We start from the raw sequence: 25320 nt of genomic DNA, 5'->3' as shown, positions 1-25320 counted from the left end.
ATCTGTCTGGTTTGGCAGAACTGTTTGAAGAAGTTGAAAATTCTAAAAGTGTTCCCGATAATGAAATGAGGGCAGTCCTAGATGAAAAGGGTGCCATTACCTTGAAGAAGTCTGCTGGGTTGGCAGATGAGGTTGTTGCAGCCCGCGGGGTTGAATTTACTCCGGAAGGGAGTTGCCCAGAGAGCAGCTGGGAGAATCAGGGGAATTTAGAATTTGGACCGGGTATAGGTATTGAAAGCCTGGAAGAGGCAAATGTCCCGTTTGAGTGTGTCCAAGATGTGGATGCACGTGGTACTGAACCTAGTAATGGAGCTCAGAAAAAGTCTGAGGTATTTGATTCAGTTGACAAGGAAGGCAGTCCTTGTGGGTCAGATAGACTTGGTTCAGTGAAGAAAGGGTTAACCTTGGTAATAGTGGGAAGTGAGAGTTCCCAGGTGTTTGTGCTCGAAGGGGTGTTAAAAGTTAATGCGGAGATCAAACGTGGGGAGATGAATCATTGAAGAAAACGGGAAATATGTAGTTCCCAAATCGAATGAAGAAGATTTAAAACCTGCGGATCACTTACAGGTTGAGTTGGAAGATGACGGGGCCCCCCATGCTATTGGTATTCCAGAGTGTGGTGTGAAAAGGCAGAATTTGAAATGCTGCTTGAACAAAGAGTTCGAACTGAAAACTAATAGCCTGAAGGGCCCTGAAGAGAAAGCTAGCAACTTGCGTAAAATTAAAGAATTGGGTGGAAATTCCGAAGATGGTCTAAGTTTGGGACACAGTGTTGATAAAATAACTCCTATGGACGAAGCGGGCAAAAGCCTATTTTGCCAGGTTACCCGAGCTCCCCACGTGGGAACTAACCGGAAAAGAGACGAGGGTTAATGGGGACGCCATTTTTAAATAGCAGAAACCGGTTTTAAGGGATTTCGACAAAGCCTGTGAAGAATAAAAGACAAACCCCATGGAAGCCTGCCTGTTAAGTTTGAAAGCAACATAAAGATTAGTATTTGCATGGACTGTTGTAGTATATACGTAAGCTAAGATCACAACTCTTTAGTTTTGTTGGCTAAAGAAAAATAAGACCTAAAAATAGGTGGTTATTCAAGTGGAGTCTGATGCTACAAGACTTTAGTAGGGTACAAGATGTTAAGATATTAAAGGAAGTGACAATTGTAATCGGTAACCATCTAGATACTGAATTGAATGTATAACTGTATTACTCTGTAAAAGAAAAGCTTTTGTATTGTGTTAGATTCTCAAATCCTGTAAGACTCTGTGCTACTTCGTTTTCACCGCTGGTGAAAACACTTTGAAGAAAGGAGGTGTTATGAATGTACCACAGCTCTGAGGGGCCGAAGGGTGCGGGGGTAGACCCTCCTTTGTGAGAATCGCAAGATCACTTTTGAGTCAGTTCAGGAGACACAGGAAATGAGAGAAAGACATGCAGAATCCACAAAAGGGTTAGAATGTGTCCTGGCCTCCGAAAGGCGGACCCATTGATACCGGATATTGTTTCTTGGAGACGGACTTGTGTATTGCATCCTGTACGATGCAATCAAAGCCCCAGGCAATGAACCGAGGGGGAGGTTGGTGGAGGGATTGCATCATCCCCAACCTGATTGACACCTGAGACCCTGTGAGTCAGGATAAAAAGAGGGTCTGTGGGAACAGCCCCTCAGAAGCACCAGAAGAAACGCTAGCGATCCTGTAATAGCGAAAGCCGGTGGAAGGCCACGTGCGTCCGCTTCCATTTGCCCGGAATCGGTGACCTTTGCCACGGAAAAACGGTTTTTAGCTAACAACGGGGAACTCAACTCTCAACGACTCTCGAAGGATTGACATCATAAACAGAATGGGTAAGTTTTAACCCGTATCTCTCTCTCTCTCTCTCCAACAATTGCCACACAGGGTCCCCAACGGCTGCAGCCTGTATGAACTGAACGAACTATATATTTCCATCGGACAATTCATTATCCCCTAGACAACGATAGAGCTATTTCTTATTGATTATTATTATACCCGCGCTTTTAGATTTAGTATTGACGACGTATATTATCTGTGTGTTTGCATTGATATTATTTTTGTGTATTTCTATCAATAAATACTGTTAAAAATAGTACCATCAGACTTCAACGGACCTCTCTATCTTTGCTGGTAAGTGACCCAGTTACGGGGTACGTAACAATCCCAAGACGGGACTTTCTGGAATGCCTGTAAGATGGCTTTGCTGAGCAGTTACGATTGGTTGCTGAAGGGTCTCGGCTTGAGACGTCCATTGTCCTCTTTTCCACAGATGCTGCCTGGACTGCTGAGTTCTTCTGGCATTTGGTGTTTGTAACTTGGATTTCCAACAGCTGCAGATTTTCTTGTTAGTGACTTCGTCAAACTCATCTGTGGAAAAAGGTTAATTTCTACCTTTAATGTCTCTCTTTTTCTTTTTCAAGGTGGATGGGTCTCTGTCGACGAACCTGACCAGATAGTACCCTCAACCTTCGGTTCTTTGCAGCGATGGGCCGCTCTCCCGGAAATCACAGATTGGCCATTTGTTTGATATCCCAAGGACTTGACCTTGACGACGAGCGCACCTTCGGGGTTCTGAGGGGTTGCGGACCGGGGGTCGAGCCAGTTCTAAGCCGGTGGCAGCAACTGGGGGCTCTGTACTTGGTGAATCGTGCCATTGAGACAGCGGTGGGTGGTGGGCAAAGTCACAAGGGAGCGACGCAGAGTGTGAGGAGAGGTGACGAGGGAGAACCACATTGTGATGGTGGTGCGCGGAGGCCGAGGGAAGGATCAAAGGTTCAAAGTAAATTTACTATTGAAGTACATGTATGAAACCGTTTACAACCCTGAGATTCATTTTCTTGTGGGCATACTCAATAAAACAATGAAAGATGATGGATGCTGCTTTCCTGCGACAGTGCTCCATGTAGCTCTGCTCAATGGTGGGAAGAGCTTTACCTGTGATGGATTGGCCTGTATCCACTACTCTTTTCAGCTCAAAGACATCGGCATTCCCATGCAAGGCTGTGACACAGCCAGTCAATATACTCTCTACCACTCATCTATAAGGTTTAGATGTCACGCCAGATCTTCGCAAACTTCCAATGTAGTAGACACACTGCCGAGTTTTCTTCATAATTACACGTACGTGCTGGGTCCAGGACAGGTTCTCTGAAATGATAACTTCGAGGGACTTAAATTTGCAAACACTCTCCACCTCTGATCACCTGATGAGGACTGGCTAATGGATTGCTGGTTTCCTCCTCTTGAAGTTAATAATCAGCACCTTGGCCTTGCTGACATTGAGTGAGAGATTGTCGTTGTGGCACCACTGAACCAGATTTTTAGTGTCCCTGTTCTATTCTGATGCATCACTGCCTTTGATTCAGCCCACACCAGCGTACAGTTGCACAAAGGGGTATTGAGACCAAGGTCTTGGAGGTTGTTTCTAAAGTAAGTACATGTTTGGTACAGCATTGCGGGCCGAAGGGCCTGTATTATGCTGTAGATTTTCCATGTTTCTATATTTCTAAATAGTGCAATGAAAGGAATAATGGGGTAATCATTGGGAATCAGGGGAAATCACTCCAGAGGCTGTAACCATCACCGGTACAAAGAAGGTAGCGATGGTTTGGAAACTGCTCATCTGAGTGACAGGACATCTCTGCAGGAACTCCTCGGGCCAGTGTCCTATCCCCAAACATTCTCAGCTGCTTAATCAATGATCTTCTGTTGTCGTAAGGTCAGAGGTCGGGATGGTCACTGATGACCGAACAATGTTCAGCACCATCTGCCGCTCCTCAGATAAAGAATCAGCCCGCAACGCAAATGCGGCAAGACCCGGACAATGTCCGTGCCTGGGCTGATAGGTAGCAAGTAGCATTCACACCACACCGTGCCAGGTGGAGATTCCTGAGGAGCGATTCTCTGGGTTCATGAGAGAAGTGGAAAAGTCTGTATTCTGGTCAGACGCTGTGCCATACAAACCTGGAAATTACAGGAAAATTAGTCCGAGAGACATTCGCTGAGAGTTGACATCACAAGATGCAGTGCAGTGAAGAGAATCTTCAATTGGAACCACTCCACACATGGGTGAAGTTGGGAAACTTCTTCACACAAAGGGCAGTGGAAGTCAGAACTTCACTGGAAAGCTGAATGTTTATCCCTATGATGGATAACGTCCAGTCCTGTGCTTCTTCTTGCAAATTCATCCTGGTCATCGGCACAGCAACTAATTTAGTAGTTGATACTGTATTTATATTTACATTTAACCACCATTTCACACCGTAGCCTGCTCTCGAGCAAAACAAAATCTGAGCTGCTGGAGGGACTCAGTTGGACAGGCAGCATCTGTGGAGGGGAATGCACAGTGGACATTTCAGGGCAAGATTAGAAACATAGAAAAAATACAGCACAGTACAGGCCCTTCGGCCCACAAAGCTGTGCCAAACATGTCGCTATCCTAGAACTACCTAGGCTTTACCCATGGCCCTCTATTTTTCTAAGCTCCATGTACCCATCCAGGAGTCTCTTAAAAGACCCTATCGTTTCTGCCTCCACCCACCACCGCTGGCAGCCCATTCCATGCACTCACTACTCTCTGCGTAAAAAAACTCACCCCTGACATCTCCTCTGTACCTACTTTCAAGCACCTTAAAACTATGCCCTGTCGTGCTAGCCAATTTAGCCCTGCAGAAAAGCCTCTGACTATCCACACAATCAATGCCTCTCATTATCTTGTACACCTCTATCGAGTCACCTCTCATCCTCCGTCGATCCAAAGAGAAAAGGCTGAGTTCACTCAACCTATTCTCATAAGGCATACTCCCCAATCCAGGCAACATCCTTGTAAATCTCCTCTGCACCCTTTCTATGGTTTCCACGTTCTTCCTATAGTGAGGCAACCAGAACTGAGCACAGTACTGCAAGTGGGGTCTGACCAGAGTCCTATATAACTGCAACATTACCTCTTTGCTCTTAAACGCAATCTCACAATTGATGAAGTCCAATGCACCATATGCCTGCTTAACCATAGAGTCAACCTGCGTAGCACTTTGAGCGTCCTGTGGAATCGGACCCTAAGAGCTCTCTGATCCTCCACACTGCCAAGAGTCTTACCATTAATACTATACTCTGTCATCATATTTGACCGACCAAAATGAACCACCTCACACTTATCTGGGTTGAATTCCATCTGCCACTTCTCAGCCCAGTTTTGCATCCTATCAATGTCCCGTTTTAACCTCTGATAGATCTCCACACTATCCACAACACCCCAGCCATCCCAACCTTTGTGCCATGACACTATCCACAACACCCCCAACCTTTGTGACACACAATTCTTGAACATCGATTATCAGTCTTGCTTTTCAGGACATGTCCCTTTCAGTCCTGCCTCAGACTGAAAAAGGCTCTTCTCCCCGGCTTTATTTATGTTCCGACCAGTTCAATGTGTCTCTGATCCCACCCTGATGTGAAAATGGCGGCGATTCTTTCCCACTGAACACTTTCAGCAACATAACATTCATTCCCTGCACCTGACCCACTGAACTTGTGAATGGATATTGATTTACCGCCTGGTTCAGTCCCTTCCAACCGACATCCAAGACACATCACACACTCTCCCCCCAACCTTCTTATTCTGACTTCTCCCCGTCCTGATGAAGAGTCTCGGCCCGAAACGTCAGCTGTTTACTCGTTTCCATAGATGCTGCCTGGTCTGCTGAGTTCCTCCAGCATTTTGTGTGTGAGGCTTTGGATTTGCAGCCTCTGAAGATTTCCTCGTGTTCGTCATTCCGTGAGACTGCAGCGCGAGTAGTGGACAATCGCGGTACTGCAATGATTCAGCTGCTCCTCTGAATCAGGAAGTGGAGAGGGTGTTAACATGGCTTCGAAAGGACAGATCGAGAGTTTAACCGAAGAGACAATTTGTCCCATCTGCCTGGATTTCTTCACCGATCCTGTCTCACCGGAATGCGGACACAACTTCTGCCGCTCCTGCATCACTCGGTGTTGGGAAAGGGAGGAGAGAAACTCCTGCCCGCAGTGTAAAGAGGAGTTTGCAGACCGCACCCTCAGGGTCAATCGGGCCTTAGCAAGTCTATCCGAGAAACTTCGAGGACTAACCCTAACTCCAAAGGAGAAGGAAATTAAATTTCACTGCAAGGAACATGAGGAAGAACTGAAGTTGTTTTGTGAAACGGACAATAAACTGATCTGTGTGATGTGTGCCGCTGAGCGGGAACACAGAGAGCACCGATTCCTGTCGATTCAAGAAGCTGTTAAAATCTACAAGGTAGAAGTACCCCGCTTTAGATCGCGTCTTTACTCTGTCGCATCTTTATTGTCTAATTCCCTAACTCTGTGATTTCCAGGATCGCATTAAATCTTCCTTAGACTCTCTCACAAAAAAGAAATCCGACTTCGAGAAAATGGAGCAGCAACAGAAAGAGAAGATTTCCGGAGTTCGGGTGAGGCATTTCTGAACAGAATTTCCGATGCTGTTGTGTAATTTTGTTTCATTTAAAACACACTAGCAGAGTATCATAGCTCCAGTGAACTGGTTTCAATCCAGTCCTCCGGTGCTATATGAGTGGAGTTTGCACAGAATCATAGTCAACTACATTACAGAAAGAGGTCCTTCAGCCCATCTAGTCTGTGCTGGCATTGTCTCCTGATGAGTTCCACATAACCATACCCAGACCAGAACCTTTCATACCCTTTTCATCCATGTCCCTGATCAAAATTGTTACAATCGAAGCTGCATCTACCACTTCTGCTTGAACCTCGATCCACTCTTCACCACCCTTGAGGGAAGAAATTGCCTCTCAGTTTCCCATTAAATATTTCAACCTTCACCCTAAACCAAGGGGTTCCAATCGTTTTCATGCCATGGACCCCTACCATTAAGAGAAGGGTCTGAGGACCCCAGGTTGGGTACCCCAGCCCTAAAGCTGTAACTCACTAGTTCTAGTCTCAGCCAGCTGCTGGGGTAAAATCTACAAGCATTCTATCAATGTAAGCCCCTCATAATTTATATGTCTCTCTGGAAGATCTCTTCCTTCTCTTGTGTTCCAGTGAATGAAGTCCTAACCAAGCAGCATCTGTGTAAGTTTCTCTGCACTCCTTCAAGCTTTCCAGTATGTAGATGACCAGACCTACACAAAATACTCCAGATTTAGTCTCACCAACATCTTGTACAACCTTAACATAACAACCTGACTCCTGTATTCAGTGCCCTGATTTATGGCCAAAGTTCCAAAAGAACTTTTGATGCTGATTTAATGGAATTTTGGATCTGTATTCCCAAATCCTTTTGTTCTGCTGCACACTTCAGTGCCCGACCATTCACTACACCGATCTTCTCCAAGTCTGTCCGGTCACCATGCAACACCTGACACTGTCTACATTCAATTCTATTTGCCAATTCAGCCGACTTTTCCACTGGTCCAGATCCTGCTGCCCGCTTTGATAGATGCTGCTCCGGTCCTGGTGTCATCCCCACATTTGTGGATCCCGTTTACCCCGTTATCATCAAAACCATTAATATAGATGGCAAACAACAAACATCGGTCCCAGAACACACCACTAGTCACAGGACTCCAATCAGAGAGGTGACCATCTACCACCACTCTCTGCTTTCTGCTAAGCTGGTGTTGAATCTAATTAACTACTTCACCCTGAACGTCAAGTGTACAAACTTTCCAGATCAGTCTCCCATACAGGCATTGAAGGCCTTGCTAAAGTCCATATGAACGACGTCCGCCGCCTTTGCTTCATCAACCATCTTTGTAACCTGTTCAAAAACCTCGAGAAGTTTGGTTGGGCATGACCCAGCATGCACAAAACCATGTTGTCTGTTCCTAATCGGGTCCTATTTACCCAAATATGTATCCCAGCTTTTACCCACTACTGATTTCAGGCTCACTGGCTTATAATTTTCCCGGCTTATTGTTAGAGCCATTCTTAAACAACAGAACATCATTAGCTATCATCCAGTCTTCCAGCACCTCACCCATGACTAAGTTATGTTTTAAATGTCTCTGCTGGAGCCTTGGCAATGTCCGCACTATCCTGCCACAAGGTTCGTGGGGACACCTGCTCAGACCCTGGGAACTTCTCTACCCTAATTTGGCTCAAGCCTGCAAACACCTTCTCTTCTGTAATTTGGTTACAGTCTGTGATCTCCCTGCAGTTCTGCTTCAGTTCTATAGTTTCCGTGTCTGTCTCCAGAGAAGTTAAAAAAATCCTTTAAGGTCTTCACAATGTCTTTCAGCTCAATAGACAGATGACCACACTGATCTTCAATGTTTTCCTTCACATTCCTTTTGCTCTTAAGATACATACAGTAGCCTTTGGGATTCTCTTTCACATCATCTGCCAGAGAAACATCGGTTACCCTTTTAGCTCTCCTGGCTTCTCTAATACTGGCATTTCTTATACTCCTCAAGCACCTCATTTGACATAACTCCTATACCTGATGTGCCGATTACTTTATTCTCTCTGTGAACAAGACGATTTCCACTGATATTCCAAATAAATCCTTGTTAACAGTAAATAACAACTTTAATTGACCTTGTGAAGATGGGTTGTATGTGAATCAAGTGGGAAATAATGTTCCAGTGAGGGAGAATATGTTTCATGGAGTTGAGAGGAAATGGGATGGCAGGGATTGCTCTGAGAACTATCAGAAACTTTAATGTGCAAAATATTCACGGTACATAGAGTCATAGAATAACAGAATATAATAGTGTGCCGACCCACTTCCCAGCGCACTCGAACCGGCTCACAAAGCGGCGCGCGCCGGCATTGAGGCCGGTCCCAAAGAGAGCTCCAAGCCTGCTTCACCAGCGAGGGGAAAAGTCCGCGCGCGGGACGGGACTGGGAATACGCGCCCCCTACAGCATTCCCGCCCGGGGAGGGAGGGATTAGGAAGGCTTTAAAGCGAGGCCGCGAAGTTTGAATAAACCTTTTTTGCAACTGCAGCTCACCGTGTCGTGTCGTTATTTCAGCGCTGCGTGTAGCGCACCGCTACAATTGGTGACCCCGACGGCCCAAACGATATTTAGACCGGAGATGAACGACGCCGCATCTGTTCATGCAGTTTCATTAAAACTGCCAAGCTTCTGGACGCTGCGACCTCACCGATGGTTCCAGCAAGCAGAAGCCCAATTCCACATTCGGCAGATAACCTCGGATGCCACACGTTACTACTACGTGGTGACCTCCCTCGACCAGGAAACAGCGGCCCAGGTTGAGGGGTTCATTCAGTCTCCCCCAGCGGACGGCAAATACACAGAATTCAAAGCCCTGCTCATAAGGACTTTTGGACTCTCATGGCGCGAGCGAGCTGCCCGCTTACTGCACCTGGATGGTTTGGGGGACAGGCCACTGTCGGCTTTGATGAACAAGATGCTGTCTCTGGCCGGAGGTTACAAGTCCTGCCTCATGTTTGAGCAGGCATTCCTGGAGCAGCTGCCTGAGGACATACGCCTGCTACTGTCCAACGCGGATTTCAGCGACCCCCGGAAGGTGGCGGCCCGGGCAGACGTGCTGTGGAAAGCCAAGAAGGAGAGTGGGGCGTCCGTTGCACAGATCACCAGGCCACGCTCCCGGCAGCAAACCAGACCAGGCCTGGCCGCAGAGCCTGCTAACCCCAGAGGCAGGGGTGAGGAGACCAACGAACAATGGTGCTCTTACCACCAGCGGTGGGGCGCTGTAGCCCGCCCTGCAAGTTCCCGGGAAACGCCAGGGCCAGCCGCCATTGATGGCTACAGCGGCTGGCCATCGGGATAGCCTCCTGTATGTGTGGGACAAGCGGTCGGGACGCCGCTTTTTGGTCGACACCGGAGCTGAGATCAGCGTCTTACCTCCGACGAGTTACGACACCCGCAACAGGGCACCGGGTCCCACCCTGAGGGCCGCGAACGACAGCACAGTAAGGAACTACGGCACCCGTACGGTGCGGCTACAGTTCAGCTCCAGCCGGTTCACGTGGGACTTTACACTGGCCGACGTAGCCCAACCGCTCCTGGGAGCGGATTTTTTGCGAGCTCACAGCTTACTGGTCGACCTGCCGAGGAAGAGACTGGTCCACGCCGAGACCTTTCAAACGTTCCCCCTGGGTGAAGCTCAGTTGCCGGCCCCACACCTAGACTCCATCACGCTGTCCGACAACGACTTCACCAGAGTCCTGGTGGATTTCCTATCGGTTCTGGCACCGCAGTTCACGGCAGCGATGCCCCGACACGGTGTACAGCACCACATCCTGACCCAGGGACCACCCCTCCATGCCCGTGCTCGAAGGCTTCCCCCGGACAAGCTCCGACTGGCGAAGGAGGAGTTCAAGAGGATGGAGGAATTGGGGATCATACGGCGGTCCGACAGCCCATGGGCCTCCCCCCTGCGCATGGTGCCCAAAGCAACAGGGGGCTGGAGACCATGCGGCGACTACCGCAGGCTGAACGAGGCTACAACACCGGACCGCTACCCTGTGCCGCACATTCAGGACTTTGCAGCAAACCTGCACGGCGCACGGATCTTCTCCAAGGTAGACCTCATCCGGGGATATCATCAAACCCCGATGCATCCGGCCGACGTCCCCAGAACGGCACTTATCACCCCTTTCGGCCTTTTCGAGTTCCCCCGCATGCCGTTCGGCCTAAAGAATGTCACACAGACGTTTCAGTGGTTAATGGACGCGGTGGGACGCGACCCGGACTTCGCTTTCATCTATTTGGATGTCATCCTCACAGCCAGCAGCAGTCGTCAGGAGCATCTGTCCCACGTCCGTCAACTCTACTGCTGACTGAGTGAATACGGCCTAACAATCAACCCGGCCAAATGCGAGTTCGGGCTCGACACCATCGACTTCCTGGGCCACAGAATTGCTAAAGACGGGGCAACTCTTCTGCCCGCCAAGGTGGACGCGGTCCGCCATTTCCCCCGACCCACCACGATCAAAGGCCTTCAGGAATTCGTGGGGATGGTAAATTTCTACCACCGCTTCCTCCCTTCAACAGCCCGAATCATGCGCCCCCTGTTCGCCCTGATGTCGGGTAAGGGCAAGAACATTACCTGGGACGAGGAGTCCGCCGCCGCTTTCGTTAAAACCAAAGAAGCCTTGGCAAACGACGCGATGCTAGTGTACCCCAGAACGTACGTCCCTACCGCCCTCACAGTGGACGCATCTAACACGGCAGTCGGTGGAGTGCTGGAACAACTCATCGAGGGTCGCTGGCAACCCCTGGCATTTTTCAGCAAACACCTACGATCACCCGAGGGCAGACCGTCAGGGGATCTAGTCCATACCAAACTATTATTTTATCTAGTCCCATTGACCACACCTGGGCCATAGCCTTCCATCCATGTACTTGTCAAAAGTTCTCTTAAAGGTTGACCTAACTCCTAGACGATTTTCAATGATATTGATATTCCAAAGAAATCCTTGTTAACTGTAAACAACAACTTTAATTAACTTTGTGAAGATGGGTTGTATGTGAATCAAGTGGGATATAATGTGTCAGTGAGGGAGAATATGTTTCATGGAGATGAGAGGAAATGGGATCGCAGGGATTGCTCTGAGAACTATTATACACTTTAATGTGCAAAATCTTCATGGTACATAGATTTATAGAGTAATGGAATACGATAGCACAAAGACAGACCCACAGCCCATCTAGTCCATGCTAAACTATTCTTTTGCCTCGTCCCATCGACCACACCCTGGCCATAGCCCTCCATACCCCTTCCATCCACGTACTCATCAAAAGTTCTCTTAAATGTTAAAATCGAACCCATGTACACCACTTCCACTGGCAGCTCGTCCACACTCTCACCACCCTCTGAGTGAAGATGTTCTCCCTCATGTTCCCCTGAAATATTTTAACTCATGTCTCACGCAGCCAAAGTGGATTTTCCTTATCTTTACCTATCTTCATCCTATCTTTACCCATCATAATTTTGTATACCTCTATCAAACCTCCCCTGATTGTCATCTGTTCCAGGATATAAATTCCTAACCTATTGAATCTTTCCATATAATTCAGGTCTTCAAGCCCTGGCAACATCTTGTAAATTTTTCCCGCACTCTTTCAATCTTACTGACAGCTTTTCTGTAGGTCGTAACCAGAACTGTCACAATACTCCGAATTCAGCTTCACCAACGTCTCATACAAGAACAAAACATCCCATCTCCTGTACTCAGTACTTTGATGTCGGAAGGCCAGTGTGCCTAAAACTCTCATTATGAACCTATCTACCTGTGATGCCACTTTCAATGAACCATGGGTCTGTATTCTCGAATCCCTCTGTTCTACTGCACTCCCTCATGCCCCTCCATTCACTCGTTTGACCTCACTCTTGTTTGCATTATAATCCACTTGCTGTTTTTCATCCCATTTCCCAGCTGGTCCACATCCTGCTGCAAACGTTGATGGCCGTCCTTGCTGTCTACTCCGGCCGAGTCTCACTGTCACCTCAACTTTGTTCATCCAGTTTACCATATAATCATCTAGATCGTTGACATAGTTGACAAAGAACAACACACCCAGCACTCAACCCTGAGGCACAGAACTCATCACAGATCTCAGTCAGAGAGGCAACTGTCTCTACCACTCTCTGGCTTCTGCAAAATGAATGTTTAATCCAATGTTCTACCTCATTCCATGTCATAAAGAGACACAACACAGCAACACAGTAAATTAATCTTCACCTTTCATTTGACAGGAACAGTCATACAGCGTTCAGTCCCTCATTACATCCCAGTTTGATGAACTGCGCCAGACTATCACGGAGAAAGAGCAGCGTTTACTCAGAGATCTCAGGGAAGAGGAGGAGAGGATTCTAAATCCGATGGAGAAAAATCTTCGAGAGATTCAAGAGAATTTAAATTCTATGCAGGAGGAAATCTCCAAGTTACAGAACCAGATGGATAAACACGAAGATGTGATGTTTCTCATGGTGAGAGATTTCAGTTTGGTTCTGTAAAAGTGCAATTACATAATTATGTATTTTAATCAATGTGGTATTTACAGATACTGTCAGTGTAAACAGATTTTCACCAAACAGACATTGTGACTGTTCAGGATTGTTGTTGTCCCCAAACCGGCCTCCCACAACATCTGTACATCACAGGACAGTCTGCAACCTTCTCGGGAATGAGTTACTCTGATCAGAGCACTGAGCCGGTGATCGTTTCTGTGATTCCCACGTATAATATCCCCTGAGACTCAGAGTAACACCCAGTTACAGTCACAGGCTGTGAGTGTGTCTGGTGAGGTGGGTGTGAGGGTCACTCTGTCGATCAGTGGGAACTGGTGCTGAATTGCAGAATGTGACCCATACATTAGATTTACCACCAACATTGGATGGTATCAGGCTCATTGTTATACAGAATTTTGCACTGTTTTCCTTTTCAGATATATTCTTCATTTCACACCATAGCCAGGTCTGTCAGTCCATTAACAAGCCTCGTCCCACCTACTGACCCCACGCAGCTACAGTGTCCCGAACTCCACGGTCCCTCGTGTGTTTATCCAGCTTCCCATTACATTCAGTCTCTGCTGTTCCACTTCAACCATTGATCAACGAGATTCTCCCTGATATCGTATCCAGAAACATATTCACAGCCTGTCCAGTCTTTCCCGTCAGTTCCATCCTCTCAGTTATGGGATAACTATTCAGAAACATTCCTTGTACTTTCTCCCGGGTTCTATGCCCCTTGTTACAGTCTCCCCTTTCTCCGTGTGTGTCAGCGAGAGAGAGCTAGGAAGTGGGAATTTTCAGCAGCTTGTAACAACATGGCTCAAATTCCTGCTGTTGGGTTGCAGTCAGTTGATTGAGATTTGTGTTTTATTTATTTCAGGAGGAAGCTCGTCGGAAGAGGAGGTAGGATATGTTTTTTACTGAATCTCTGTATGGATTTGTAAAATAGTTCAAATATCAGTGATACTCATTTTATAAAGAGCTGCGTAATATTTACAGGATCAGTGATGATGAGAATGTGCTGTCTGTGACACATGGCACCCTACCTGTTGAAAAATTCGATCACCCCTTTTTGTTGAACACAACGTTGAGAGAAATGTCTGATACAATTAAACCAGGTAAACATTTACAGTTTCCTTTCTCCATGTTTGTGAACAATTTTAAGTGATATTTACTCGCAAAGACTGTCTGTAACTCTGGGTGAAGACATCACTATCACATGGTCAGCTGGAGACGTCAGACCCTACAACTTTTGCTCATCCCCCTCACCCATCTGCTTTTTATTCTACATTATGTCGTCTTCCTTTCCAGTCCAGGTGAAGGGTCTCAGGCTGAAGTGTTAACTTGCTCATTTCCCTCCGTAAACCGTGCGTGACTCGAGTTTGTCTGGCGTTTTGTGTGTGTGGCCGGCAAGATTCCGATTGTGAGTGAACCCAGTGACTGAGACTCCAGAGCCACCAGGACAGGGAGTTCCAAAGATTCACACCCCTCTGCGAGAAGAAAGTTCTCCTCTTCTCAATCCTGAATGACATTTCCCTTATTCAGAGTCGGTGAGCCCTGGTTCCAGACTCATCGGCCAAGGGAAACATTTTCCCTGCATCCAGCCCGTCGAGCCTTGTTAGAAATTTATACCTTTCCATGGAATTCCTCAACACAGCCAGGCTCCAGGGTGAGATTCCTCAGGAGGATGATCTGGGAAGGGGTTTGGCAGAAGTTTATTCACAGGGACAACAACACACATTTGTGGCCAGTAAACTGTGAACCTTCTGTGGTTGTTCACTGAGGCTCCAGTTACAGCTTTCGTTCACTTTATTTCTCCTCTCCCCACAAATCTGACTGCACGGAGATTTGATCATTTGAGAAACCGGCACCTCCCTACACTGAATCCCCAGTGTTTCTGCGGTTGTCAGATCCTCGTTCCCTCCCCTCGGGTGGATCTTTTATCGAGTTGAGAAACAGGACATTCAGTGAAAAGCTGCAACAACACCCCCACATCCTCTGTCGATATCTCATTCCAGTCATTGAGATATAAATATGGAATCAGGCCTTTCGGCCCATCTTGTCCATACTCTGTGAGTCACTATTTCCCAGGCACAAAACAGAGTTGACTATCCTGTCTCAGTCCCTGCCTTTACAAATGCTGGTAAATCTGTCTCTCAGTGTCCATTCCAGTAATTGTCCCATCACTGATGTTAGGCTCAGTGACCTGGAGTTCCCTGGCTTGACCTTCCCATCCTTCTGAACTCAAGACAACACCTGAGCCACCCTCCTGTCATCCAGCAGCTCACCTGTGGTGAAATGTGAAACAAATTTATCCTCCAGGGCCCTGGAATTCGTTCCCTAGTCTGGAGGTATCAGACAGAGCAGATCACGGTCTGGGGCTCATCCACCTCTAATACCTCCAGCACCTTCACTTTTGCACTGTGATATGTTCCAAGACATTACTGTTCATTTTCCTTAATTCCTTAGCTTCCATGACCCTCTCCCTGGGAAATATTCATTTTAAACCTCTCCAATCTCCTTTTATCAATTACCACATTGATCCTTAGGGTGACCTGTTTGAATCAGACTGTGTTGCCCAGTGAGCTATAAAACTCTTCAATCCATGTACGATCCACTGTAGATTCTTTTAAACGTTGCTTATTTCCAACAGCTCATTCCAGATATGCACCACCCTGTGTGTGAAGAAAATGTTCCTGATGTTCCTTTTAAATCCATCGCCTCTGATCTTAAACCTTCGCACTCCTGTTCTTCACACATCCTCTCTGGGAAAATTCCCTAATGTGGAAGTGGATGGGGACCGGAGTGGCTGAGGATGGGGCAGTTGATATACAAGTTGATGCATTGTGTAGTGGGACTGTGAGGAAGAACAGACAGATGATGGGGCAGAATTGCAGTCGGTAGGATGAGCTGCAGTCAAACAGGGGGCAAAATCAGAAAGAGTGACTAATACAGGACTGAAGGTGTTATATTTGAATGAACTCAGGACAGAGAATAAGGTAGATAATCTTGTAGCATAGTTAGAGACGTATGACATCGTGGGCATCACTGAATCGTGGCTGAAAGAAGATCATATTTGGGAGATGAACATCCAAGGATACACATTGCATCGAAAGGACCGGCAGGTAGGCAGAGTGGGTGTGGTGGCTCTGTTGGTAAAAATTGAAATCAAATCCTCAGAAAGAGGTGACACAGGATTGGAAGGTTTGGATTCTTGTGGGTCGAGCTAAGAGACTGCAAAGGTAAAAAGACCCTGTTGGGAGTTAGACACATTCCTCCGAACAGTAGCCTGGATATGGGATATACATTACAATAGGAGATAAAAAGGACCTGTAATACGGGCAATGTTCCGATGATTATGGGGAATTTCAATATGTAACTGGGTTGGGAAAATCCGGTTGAGCTGGAGCCCAAGAAATGGAATTTGGAGGATGCCTATAAGATGGATTTTAGAGCAGCTTGTGCTCGAGCATACAAGGAGATCAGGTATTCTGCATTGAGTGTTGTGTACTGAACGGAATTTGATTAGGGAGCTTAAGGTAAAGGAACCTTTAGTAGATTGTGATCATAACATGAAAGAGTTCACCCTGCAGATTAACAGGGAGGAGATAAAGTCAGATGTATTAGTGTGACAGTGGAGTAAAGGGAATTACAGAGGCATCAGACAGGAACTGGCCAAAGTTGATTGGAAGGAGACACCTTCAGGGATGGTTCAAAGTTCAAAGTAATTTTATTATGAAAGGACATGTGTCACCATATACAATGATGAGATTCATTTTTTGCGGGCATACTCAGTAAATCCCATAACTACAATAGAAGCAATGAAAGACTGCATTAACAGGGAGGACAACCAGTGACAACAAACACAAAAAGTAGCAACAAAAAAGAAATAATACTGATAAATATCAAGAGCCTGGGAAGCGGAGTCCTTGACAGTGAATCCATCGATTGTGCGAACGGTTCAGTGACGGGGCAAGTGAAATGGAGTGAAGTTATTCCCTCTGGTTCAAGAGCCTGATGGTTGAGGGGTAATAACTGTTTCTGAACCCAGTGGTGTGAGTCCTGAGGCTCCTGTACCTTCTTCCTAATGGCAGCAGTGAGAAGAGAGCATGGCCTGGGTGGTGGGGGTCCCTGATGATGGGTGCTGATTTGTGTTGGATGACAGCGGATTAGCAATGGCTGGAGTTTTTGGTGGCAATTCGGAAGATACATCCCAAATATGAAGAAGAATTCTAAAGGGAGAATGAGGCAAACATGGCTGAAATAAAAGCAAGAGAGTGCACACAATACAGCAAAAAATTAGTGATAAGTTAGAGCATTGAAATCTTTTAAAAGCCAACAGAAAGCAACTGAAAAAAAGGAATAAGGAGTGAAAAGATGAAATATAAACATTAGCTAGCAAATAATATAAAAGAGGCTATGAAAAGATTTTCAGATACATAAAGAGTAAAAGAAAGGTGACGGTCTATGATAATGTCAGGTGTATGATAATGCATTTTGGTAAAAGGAACAATAGTGCAGACTGTTATCTGAATGGGAAGAAAATTCAAACATCAGAGGTGCAGAGGGATTTAGTGGTCCTCATGCAAGACTCCCCGAAGGTTAATTTACAGGTGGAGTCTGTGGTAAAGATGGCAAATGCAATGTTGGTGTAACTCTCGCTTCGGGTAGTGGCTTAATATTGGGGGTGATAGTCCTCAGCCCGGCCAAACTTAAGAAATATCATTTGGGTGGATGCTGCGCGATGTGTCCCCTGTTACAAATCAGTACCCCGCAATAACAAACAGTACAGAATATGTGATTAAACAATTGAGCTTTATAATTCTTAATTTGACTATATGGTTACTAAAGGAAACAAGGAAAAGAAAAAGGGCCGCTTCTCATGGAACAGTCTAATGCACAACTCTGAAGGTCATCCACCATCGACCTCCTCCGATTGTCGCTAAGATTCGGACCCTTGCTCCATGTCCATTCCATCCAGTAGCCTACAAACTCTTTCCATTTGCATCTTCTCTCCTAAACTCCCCCTGGCAAAAGACTGTGGAAATCCCTCGTCCAGACTCACAAGCAAGAACAACATTTCTCTCATTGGCTAGCCCCTGCATTTCAAACCTCGTTATCTCCAGTCATAACCCAGAAAATTGCTGCTACATGAGAAACCATTACATCAGCACTATGTTACAGCAGCCTTACAGCATGTTACATTGGTGTTCATTTCAAGGGGATTATAATATAAAAACAAGGAGATAATGCTGAGTTTTTATAAGACACTTGGAGTGCACTTGGAGTATTGTCAACAGTTTTGGGCCTCATATCTCAGGAAGGATATGTTGCCATTGGAGAGAGTCCAGAAAAGGTTCACGAGGATGTTTCCAGGAATGAAAGGGTTAACATATGGGGGTTGTTTTGCAGGTTTGGTTCTGTGCTCACTGGAATTTAGAAGGATGCAGAGGGATTTCATGAAAACTACTGAATGTTGAAAGTACTCGATAAGATGGATGTGGAGAGGATGTTTCATATAGTGGAAGTGTCCAGAACTCGAGGTCACAGCCGCATAATTGAGGGGTGACCCTTTAGAACAGAGGTGAGGAGGAATTTTTTTAGTCAGAGAGTAGTGAATCTGTGGAATATTCTGCCACAGAGAGCTGTGGAGGACCAGACGGTGGGTATATTTAAAGTGAAAATTGATCGTTTTCTGATTTGTCAGTTTATGGAGAGAAGGCTGATGTAGTGGGTTTGAGTGGAATCTGGGATAGGCCATGATGGAACACTGGAGCAGACTGGATGGGCTGAATGGCCTAATTCTGCTCCTATATCTTATGGTCCTCTGGTCTATTCAGTATTCATTATCTTCCGTAACCATGTGTCTAGGAAATATATTGAGGGCCTCTCCATCTCCTGTGGCTCCAGGTCAAGTCACTTTTATTGTCATTTCGACCATAACTACTGGTACAGTACACAGTAAAAATGAGACAACGTTTTTCAGGACCATGGTGTTACATGATACATTACAAGAACTAGGCTGAACTACGTAAAAAAAAAAACAACACAGAGTGAAAAAAAACACACAACAACTACCTTCCAATAATCTGGGACATCAGCTGTGTCGAAATGCAAAGCAAATATATCTGCCAGGGTCCCTGTACTTTCATCCCCTATCCTAATGAGTGTCTGAGGGTCTGAGGGGGCTGGGGTTATAGAAAGGGCAAAGGGACCCTGATCACCCATCTTCATCCCCTTCACCTTCGAGTTCCCCCTACACACACAGTTCACCCACAGGCTTTCCACCTCCCGCATCTGGTTCTGATTTCATCTGTCATTCATCTCTCCCCTAATGGTTCCCATCATCAGCTCAGACTCCCCCACTCTCCCCTGAAACTTCGTCCATCTTCCTCTCACCGTTCCTCTCATCATTCACTTCCCAATGTCTCCCAACTCCAGCCCACATTCCCACCCCTCCCCTACCTGGGGCAACCTGCTCATTATCCTTCACCCCCGCTTGGTCCACAGTCACCTCAGACTCCTGTCTCATCACTCCCCTACTCCTCTCTGTATTGGCCATCTCCCCTCTCCACTCTCAGTCCTGATACAGGGTTTCGATACCAAACGTCAACAGTCCCTTTCCTCCCACAGATGCTGCTCGACCCCCTGAGTTCCTCCAGCAGATTGTGTGAGGCCTGATTATTGGATACATTTAAGGTGGAGTTAGAGAAAAAATGTGAAAGATGGAGGAATTGAGGTAGTCGAAATTAATAAATCTTTTCAAAAATTCTGTGCCTCTTTATACCAATCAGAATTTCCTGACGATTCTACCATAATGCATGAATTTTTAAGGAAATTGAATATTCCGAAATTACCACTTAATGAACTTTTAGTATTAGATGCCCCCATCATGGAAGAAGAAATAAAGAAAGTAATTTCTTTGATGAATTCTGGTAAATTCTGGTTTGGATGGGTATGCAGTAGAATTTTAAAAATCTTTTTCAAATCTACTTTCTCCTTGGTTATGTAGAATATTTAAGGATGCCTTATTTGTAAGTAACTTATCACAATCCTTTTATGAAGCATCTATTTCTTTAATTCCTAAAAAAGAATTAAATGCACCCCTCTGAATGTGCATCATGTAGACCTATATCCTTGTTGAACATGAACTCCAAAATCTTTTCCAAAATATTGGCAATGAGATTGGAAAATGTATTGCCACAAATTGTCTCTGACATCCAGACAGGATTTATTAAAAATTGTTGTTCGTATTTTAATGTTAGGAGGTTAAGGAATATTGTATATACTTCATCATCGAAAACTCCAGAATGTGCTATTTCTGAGAAGGCATTTGATAGAGTTGAATGGGAATATTTATTTAACACACTTGAGAAATTTAATTTTAGCCCAAAATTCATATCTTAGATTAAATTGATATACCATATACCTTTGGCCTCTTAAGTTTAAACATGTTATAGTTTGGGAAAACCATTGAAATGCAGTCGGAGGGTTAGAATATTTCCATTTAAATAAAATGGATCTTCTGGCTATTAATGTACCAAATGCAATCAAACAGCAAGCTGAAGGGGATAATTGACTAGAGTCCATCACTGGTAATCCAAAAATTGCAGTAGTAGGATGAGGTTGTAAATCACAAAGCAAAACTGCTGAAATAATATAAAAAATATCTTTCCAATAATTTTCCAAAAGAGGATAATACCAGAACATATGTGTCAAGGAAGCGACCTCAGAATTACATCTGTCACAGACAGGATTTATATGGTAATAAAAATGAGCTAACTTATCCTTGGACATATGAATCACCTTAAATCGTATCAAAGTGTGTCTAGCACACATTGAAGAAGTATTAACGAGTTGAGAATTTTCTTCCATTTCTCTATTGGTAAAAATACCTGAAATTCTCTTTCCCATTCATTCTTAATTTTATTAGATGTACCTAGACGTATTTTCGTAATCAGATCATAAATAATTGCCATTAAACTCTTCTGATAAGGCTTTAAACTATTTTTTCCTGTAATTTCAGTTTGATGTGATATCGGAAAAGTAGGTAAATAATATTCAAAAAGTTTCTAATCTGTAAATATCTGAAAAAATGTGATCTAAGCAAATTATATTTATTAGACAACTGTTCAAAAGGCATGAGAAAGTTATCGATGAATAAGTCACGAAAACATGTTAATCCCTTCATTTTCCATAAAAGAAAAGCTTGATCAGTTCTGGATGGTTGGAAGAAAAATTAGATATAATAGGACCTGATAGGATAAATTTATTCAAACCAAAAAATTTACGAAATTGAAACCATATTCGTCTTGTATGTTTAGTTATTGGATTAGTCATTTGTTTATTCCGTTTAGTGGGTGCAAAGGGAAGCAAGGCCCCTAAAATAGAAGCCAATGAGAACCCCTATACTCAAGGTTCAACCATCATGGACATTGAATTTCATCCAGATTTTGTGTCCAGAACGTTAAATATTGAATATTAATTGCCCAACAATAGAATCTTACAAACGTTTGTAAGTTTGGCATTGCCAAACCGCCATCCTTTTTTGATTTCTGTAAATATTTCTTAATTAACCTAGGAATTTTATTCTGCCATATATATGATGAAATTTTAGAATCAATAATATCAAAAAAAATTCAGAAATGAAGATTGGAACCGCCTGAAATAGATACACAAATTTAGGTAAAATAATTATCTTAATAGCATTAATTCTGCCAATCAATGACAATGACACATATGTTCTAGTGTTGTCCTCTTTTGGAAAAATATTGGAAGTGTAAGTGGATTCCATCTACAAAATAATTGCTTCATAAAATCCACTGAAGGAGACAAATTAGCTTTATAAAGGTCTTTATGATTTTTAGTGATAATAATACCTAAATATTTAAATGAGTCTGTAACTTTAAAAGGAATGTCATCATTTATAGAAGCAGAATCATTTAGGGGAAATAATTCACTTTTATGAAAGTTTAGTTTATATCCCGAAAACTTTCCAAAATCTTTTATTAGTTTCAATAAACTAAGAATGGATTCTTCAGGATTGGAAATATAAACTAAAAGATCATCAGCATAAAGGGAGATCTTATGAACAGTCCCACTTATGAAAATACTGGAAAGATATTTTTGATATTATTTCAGTAGTTTTGCTTATTGATTTACAACCTCATCTTATTACTGCAATTTTTGGATTACAAATGATGGACTCCAGTCAATTAACCCCTTCAACGTGCCATTTGATTGCATTTGTTACATTAATAGCCAAAATATCCATTTTATTTAAATGGAAAGATTATAATCCCCTTACTACATTTCAATGGTTTTCCTAAACTATAACATGTTTAAACTTGGAAAAAATTAGGAGTGGCACTATCGACCCTTCGGTTAAATTTGAAGGAACTTGGAGGCCATTTATTCAACATTTTCATATGGTGTAAGCTGACCTTTTTCCGAATCCTTCTCAAGAACTTTTTGTTCATGTATAGAGGAACGGAGTTAATGACAAATAACGACTTTAACCGATGAAGGGTTTCTGCCTGAAACGTCGTCAGTACCTCCTCCCATAGATGCTGTCTGGCCTGCTGAGTTCTGCCAGCATTTTGTGTTTTTATTTATTTCCAGCATCGGCAGATTCACTCGTGTAGCCAAGCTTTTGTTTTGTTTTTATTTTGTTGTTTTTTTTCAGTTTAGGGGTACTTTTTTCTGTAAGAAATTGTTTTGAATCTTTTTCATGTTCAGTTATTAAGAGATTGGAAGGCTTAGATTGCATATGTTACTTGGGGTCTGTTTCCGTATACGTTAACTGTTATTAATGTAATCCCGACCTCTTTGTATCACTATCATTGTTATGCTTATCTATTTGAAACTTAATAAAAAAGACTGAGAAAGGAAAACTGATACTGATGTGGAATTGATGCTGACATCGATCAGTCTCTGTCACATTGAATGAAGGGCCCGTTCTTGTGCTGTACTGTTCCATGTTCTCTGTTCCCTGTTTAAAAGAATGAGAGGAGATCTCAGGGAAACCAGTTCTGGTCACCTTACTACAGGAGGGATGTCATTCCACTGGGGAGGGTGTAAACCAGATTTACAAGGATGTGACTGGGACAGGAGAGCTTGGGTTTAGAGCAGAGGCAGGATAGGCTGGACTTTCTCCCTGAAGCTGAGGAGGCTGTAGAGGTGGGTACAATTTTAAAATGCATCTTGCCAGATACCTGGATAAGAAAGGAGTGAAGGGATAATGGGAAAATGCAATGAGATCATTAAAGCAAGTTGGGCCGAAGAGTTTCTCTGACCCTCTGTTTAAATCCCTTCAGTATCCCTGTGTCGTTCGGAAAAACCTCGAAGATACTGATTATCCATCTGCTGTAGTTGGGTAAAACCCAGGGAAAGTTTCCTGTCGGCCACCCGACTGTGCCTGAGGCCCAACGGCCTCTCTTCTAGTCCCGGGGCCGCGCTGCTCGAGTCTCCCCCGATCCCCGGGGTCGCGCTGTACGAGTCTCCCCCCGATCCCCGGGGACGCGCTGTACGAGTCTCCCCACGATCCCCGGGGACGCGCTGCCCGAGTCTCCCCCGATCCCCGGGGACGCGCTGTACGAGTCTCCCCCCGATCCCCGGGGACGCGCTGCTCGAGTCTCCCCCGATCCCCGGGGACTCTCTAATTCTCTGCTTCTCCCCCCAGTCTCTGTCACCCTGGATGTGGAAACGGCGAATCCGTGGCTCGAGGTGTCTGAGGATCGGAAGAGTGTGAGACGGACCGGGACCCGGAGGGATCTCCCTGACACCGGGAAGAGGTTCACACACTCGGCCTGTGTGCTGGGATCGGAGGGATTCACATCGGGGAGACATTACTGGGAGGTGGAGGTGACGAGGAATCGGTGGTGGAGTCTGGGAGTCGCCGCAGAATCTGTGGAGAGGAACGAAGCCGTCACACGGAGTCCAGAGACCGGATTCTGGATCGTTGGGCAGATTGATGATGAGATGTGGGTTCTCACCTCCCCTGAATCCTCTCTCCCTGCGGCAGAGTCTGTGGAGAGGAAGGGTCTGGTCTGGGCTATCAGGCGAGTTGATCACATGCCGAAGGCTCTCACCTCCCCTGGATCCCGTCTCCCTGCCCGTCCCATCCCCGGGAGGGTGGGAGTTTATCTCAGTTACGAGTCCGGGACAGTTTCATTTTACAACGCGGAGACCAAGTCCCATCTCCACACCTTCACTGGGAATAAATTCACGGGGAAACTTTATCCTTTATTTGAGATTGGATATAAAAACCAGTGGCTGAGAATCTGCTCCGGTTCCGCTCCGGGTCTGTAAACGTGTTGGGTCTGGGACCGGCGTCAGGAGTAAGTCAGTGTAAATACAAATGTGCGGAGAGTGAAATAAACACGATTTGAGAATTATCGATCCATTAATTTTAACCCGTTCACCGCATCCGTCAACGGAACAGAAACACTGCGGATTCGGCAGCAGCCGCGGGCGGCGGGTCCTGAGCTCCCCGGCTCCCCCGGGTGCTAAAGTCCACCCGCACCGAGACAGGTGAAGTGGGACAAGTGGTGGTGGTGACTGGGACAGGGAGGTCAAGGTGAATCTTGGGGAGGCGGGACGTGTGGTGATGGTAACAGGCTGGAGAATCTCAGCGTGTCAGGCAGCATCTATAGAGGGAAATGGATAATTGACATTTTGGCTCAATGTCCTCCCACTGGACTGAAAGTGAGAGCGGAGATGACCGGTGTAGGATTTGGATGGAAAGCCAGGGTAAGAGCTGGCAGGTGAGGGGTGATAAAGACACGAGGGAGGGGTGGAGTGTGGAAATGTGCCAGAAGTTGTGAGGTGAGAGGTGGCAGTGACAAAGATGATGGGCAGATGGAGAGGGTGGGTGAGGAGGGTAAAATGTCGGAAGCGTTCACCCGGTCAGTCACAATCCATGGAGTTCATATTTCACACCGATTATCTCTCCCGAAATCTCCACCTATCACCTGTCACTTTGTACTTCTTCCACCCCTGCCCCCACCTTTCCCCTTCTTTTCCTGTCCTGATGAAGGGTCACAGCCTGAAACGTCGACTGTTTACACTTCTCCATAGTCGCTGCCTGGCCTGCTGAGTTTCTCCAGCATTTTGTGTGTGTTGCTCTCGATTTCCAGCACCTGCAGATTTTCCGGTCTTTTTATCCAAATACCGCCTGCCCTGTGGTTTTCTGATATTTTCTGTTTTTGATTTAGTTTCTCGAGCATTTAACACGAGATTCTGCAGTGAGAAGTTGGATTGAAGTAGGAGGTTACCAAGAAATGGTGCATTTTGAGGCGGATGGAGTGAAAGTGCTCGACAAAGCAGTCCCTCCCTCCATCTGAG

The 25320-nt window shown here is 45.3% G+C and overlaps 1 protein-coding gene across 1 annotated transcript; it reads left to right on the top strand.

The window, feature by feature from the left end:
• The first annotated feature begins 5875 nt into the window (after nucleotides 1-5875).
• On the top strand, nucleotides 5876-24285 carry LOC140722014 (zinc-binding protein A33-like). Its single transcript, XM_073036828.1, has 5 exons — nucleotides 5876-6286; nucleotides 6366-6461; nucleotides 12718-12951; nucleotides 23662-23961; nucleotides 24058-24285. Exons 1-5 carry the CDS (start codon nucleotides 5876-5878, stop codon nucleotides 24283-24285), a joined length of 1269 nt encoding a protein of 422 aa, XP_072892929.1.
• The last annotated feature ends 1035 nt before the right edge of the window (nucleotides 24286-25320 follow it).

This window comes from Hemitrygon akajei, chromosome 2 (genome assembly GCF_048418815.1).
Source record: "Hemitrygon akajei chromosome 2, sHemAka1.3, whole genome shotgun sequence".
Lineage (NCBI taxonomy): Eukaryota > Metazoa > Chordata > Chondrichthyes > Myliobatiformes > Dasyatidae > Hemitrygon > Hemitrygon akajei.
The sequence above is the reverse complement of the archived record's forward strand: the minus strand, read 5'-3'. Positions and strand labels throughout refer to the sequence as shown.

What these genes read in the sequence shown, in the direction of transcription:
- LOC140722014 (XM_073036828.1), top strand. Translation starts at nt 5,876, where the DNA reads ATGGCTTCGAAAGGACAGATCGAGAGTTTAACCGAAGAGACAATTTGT. An exon ending in AAGCTGTTAAAATCTACAAG is followed by an intron (nt 6,287 to 6,365) that starts GTAGAAGTACCC and finishes TGTGATTTCCAG; the next exon opens with GATCGCATTAAATCTTCCTT. An exon ending in AGAAGATTTCCGGAGTTCGG is followed by an intron (nt 6,462 to 12,717) that starts GTGAGGCATTTC and finishes TTCATTTGACAG; the next exon opens with GAACAGTCATACAGCGTTCA.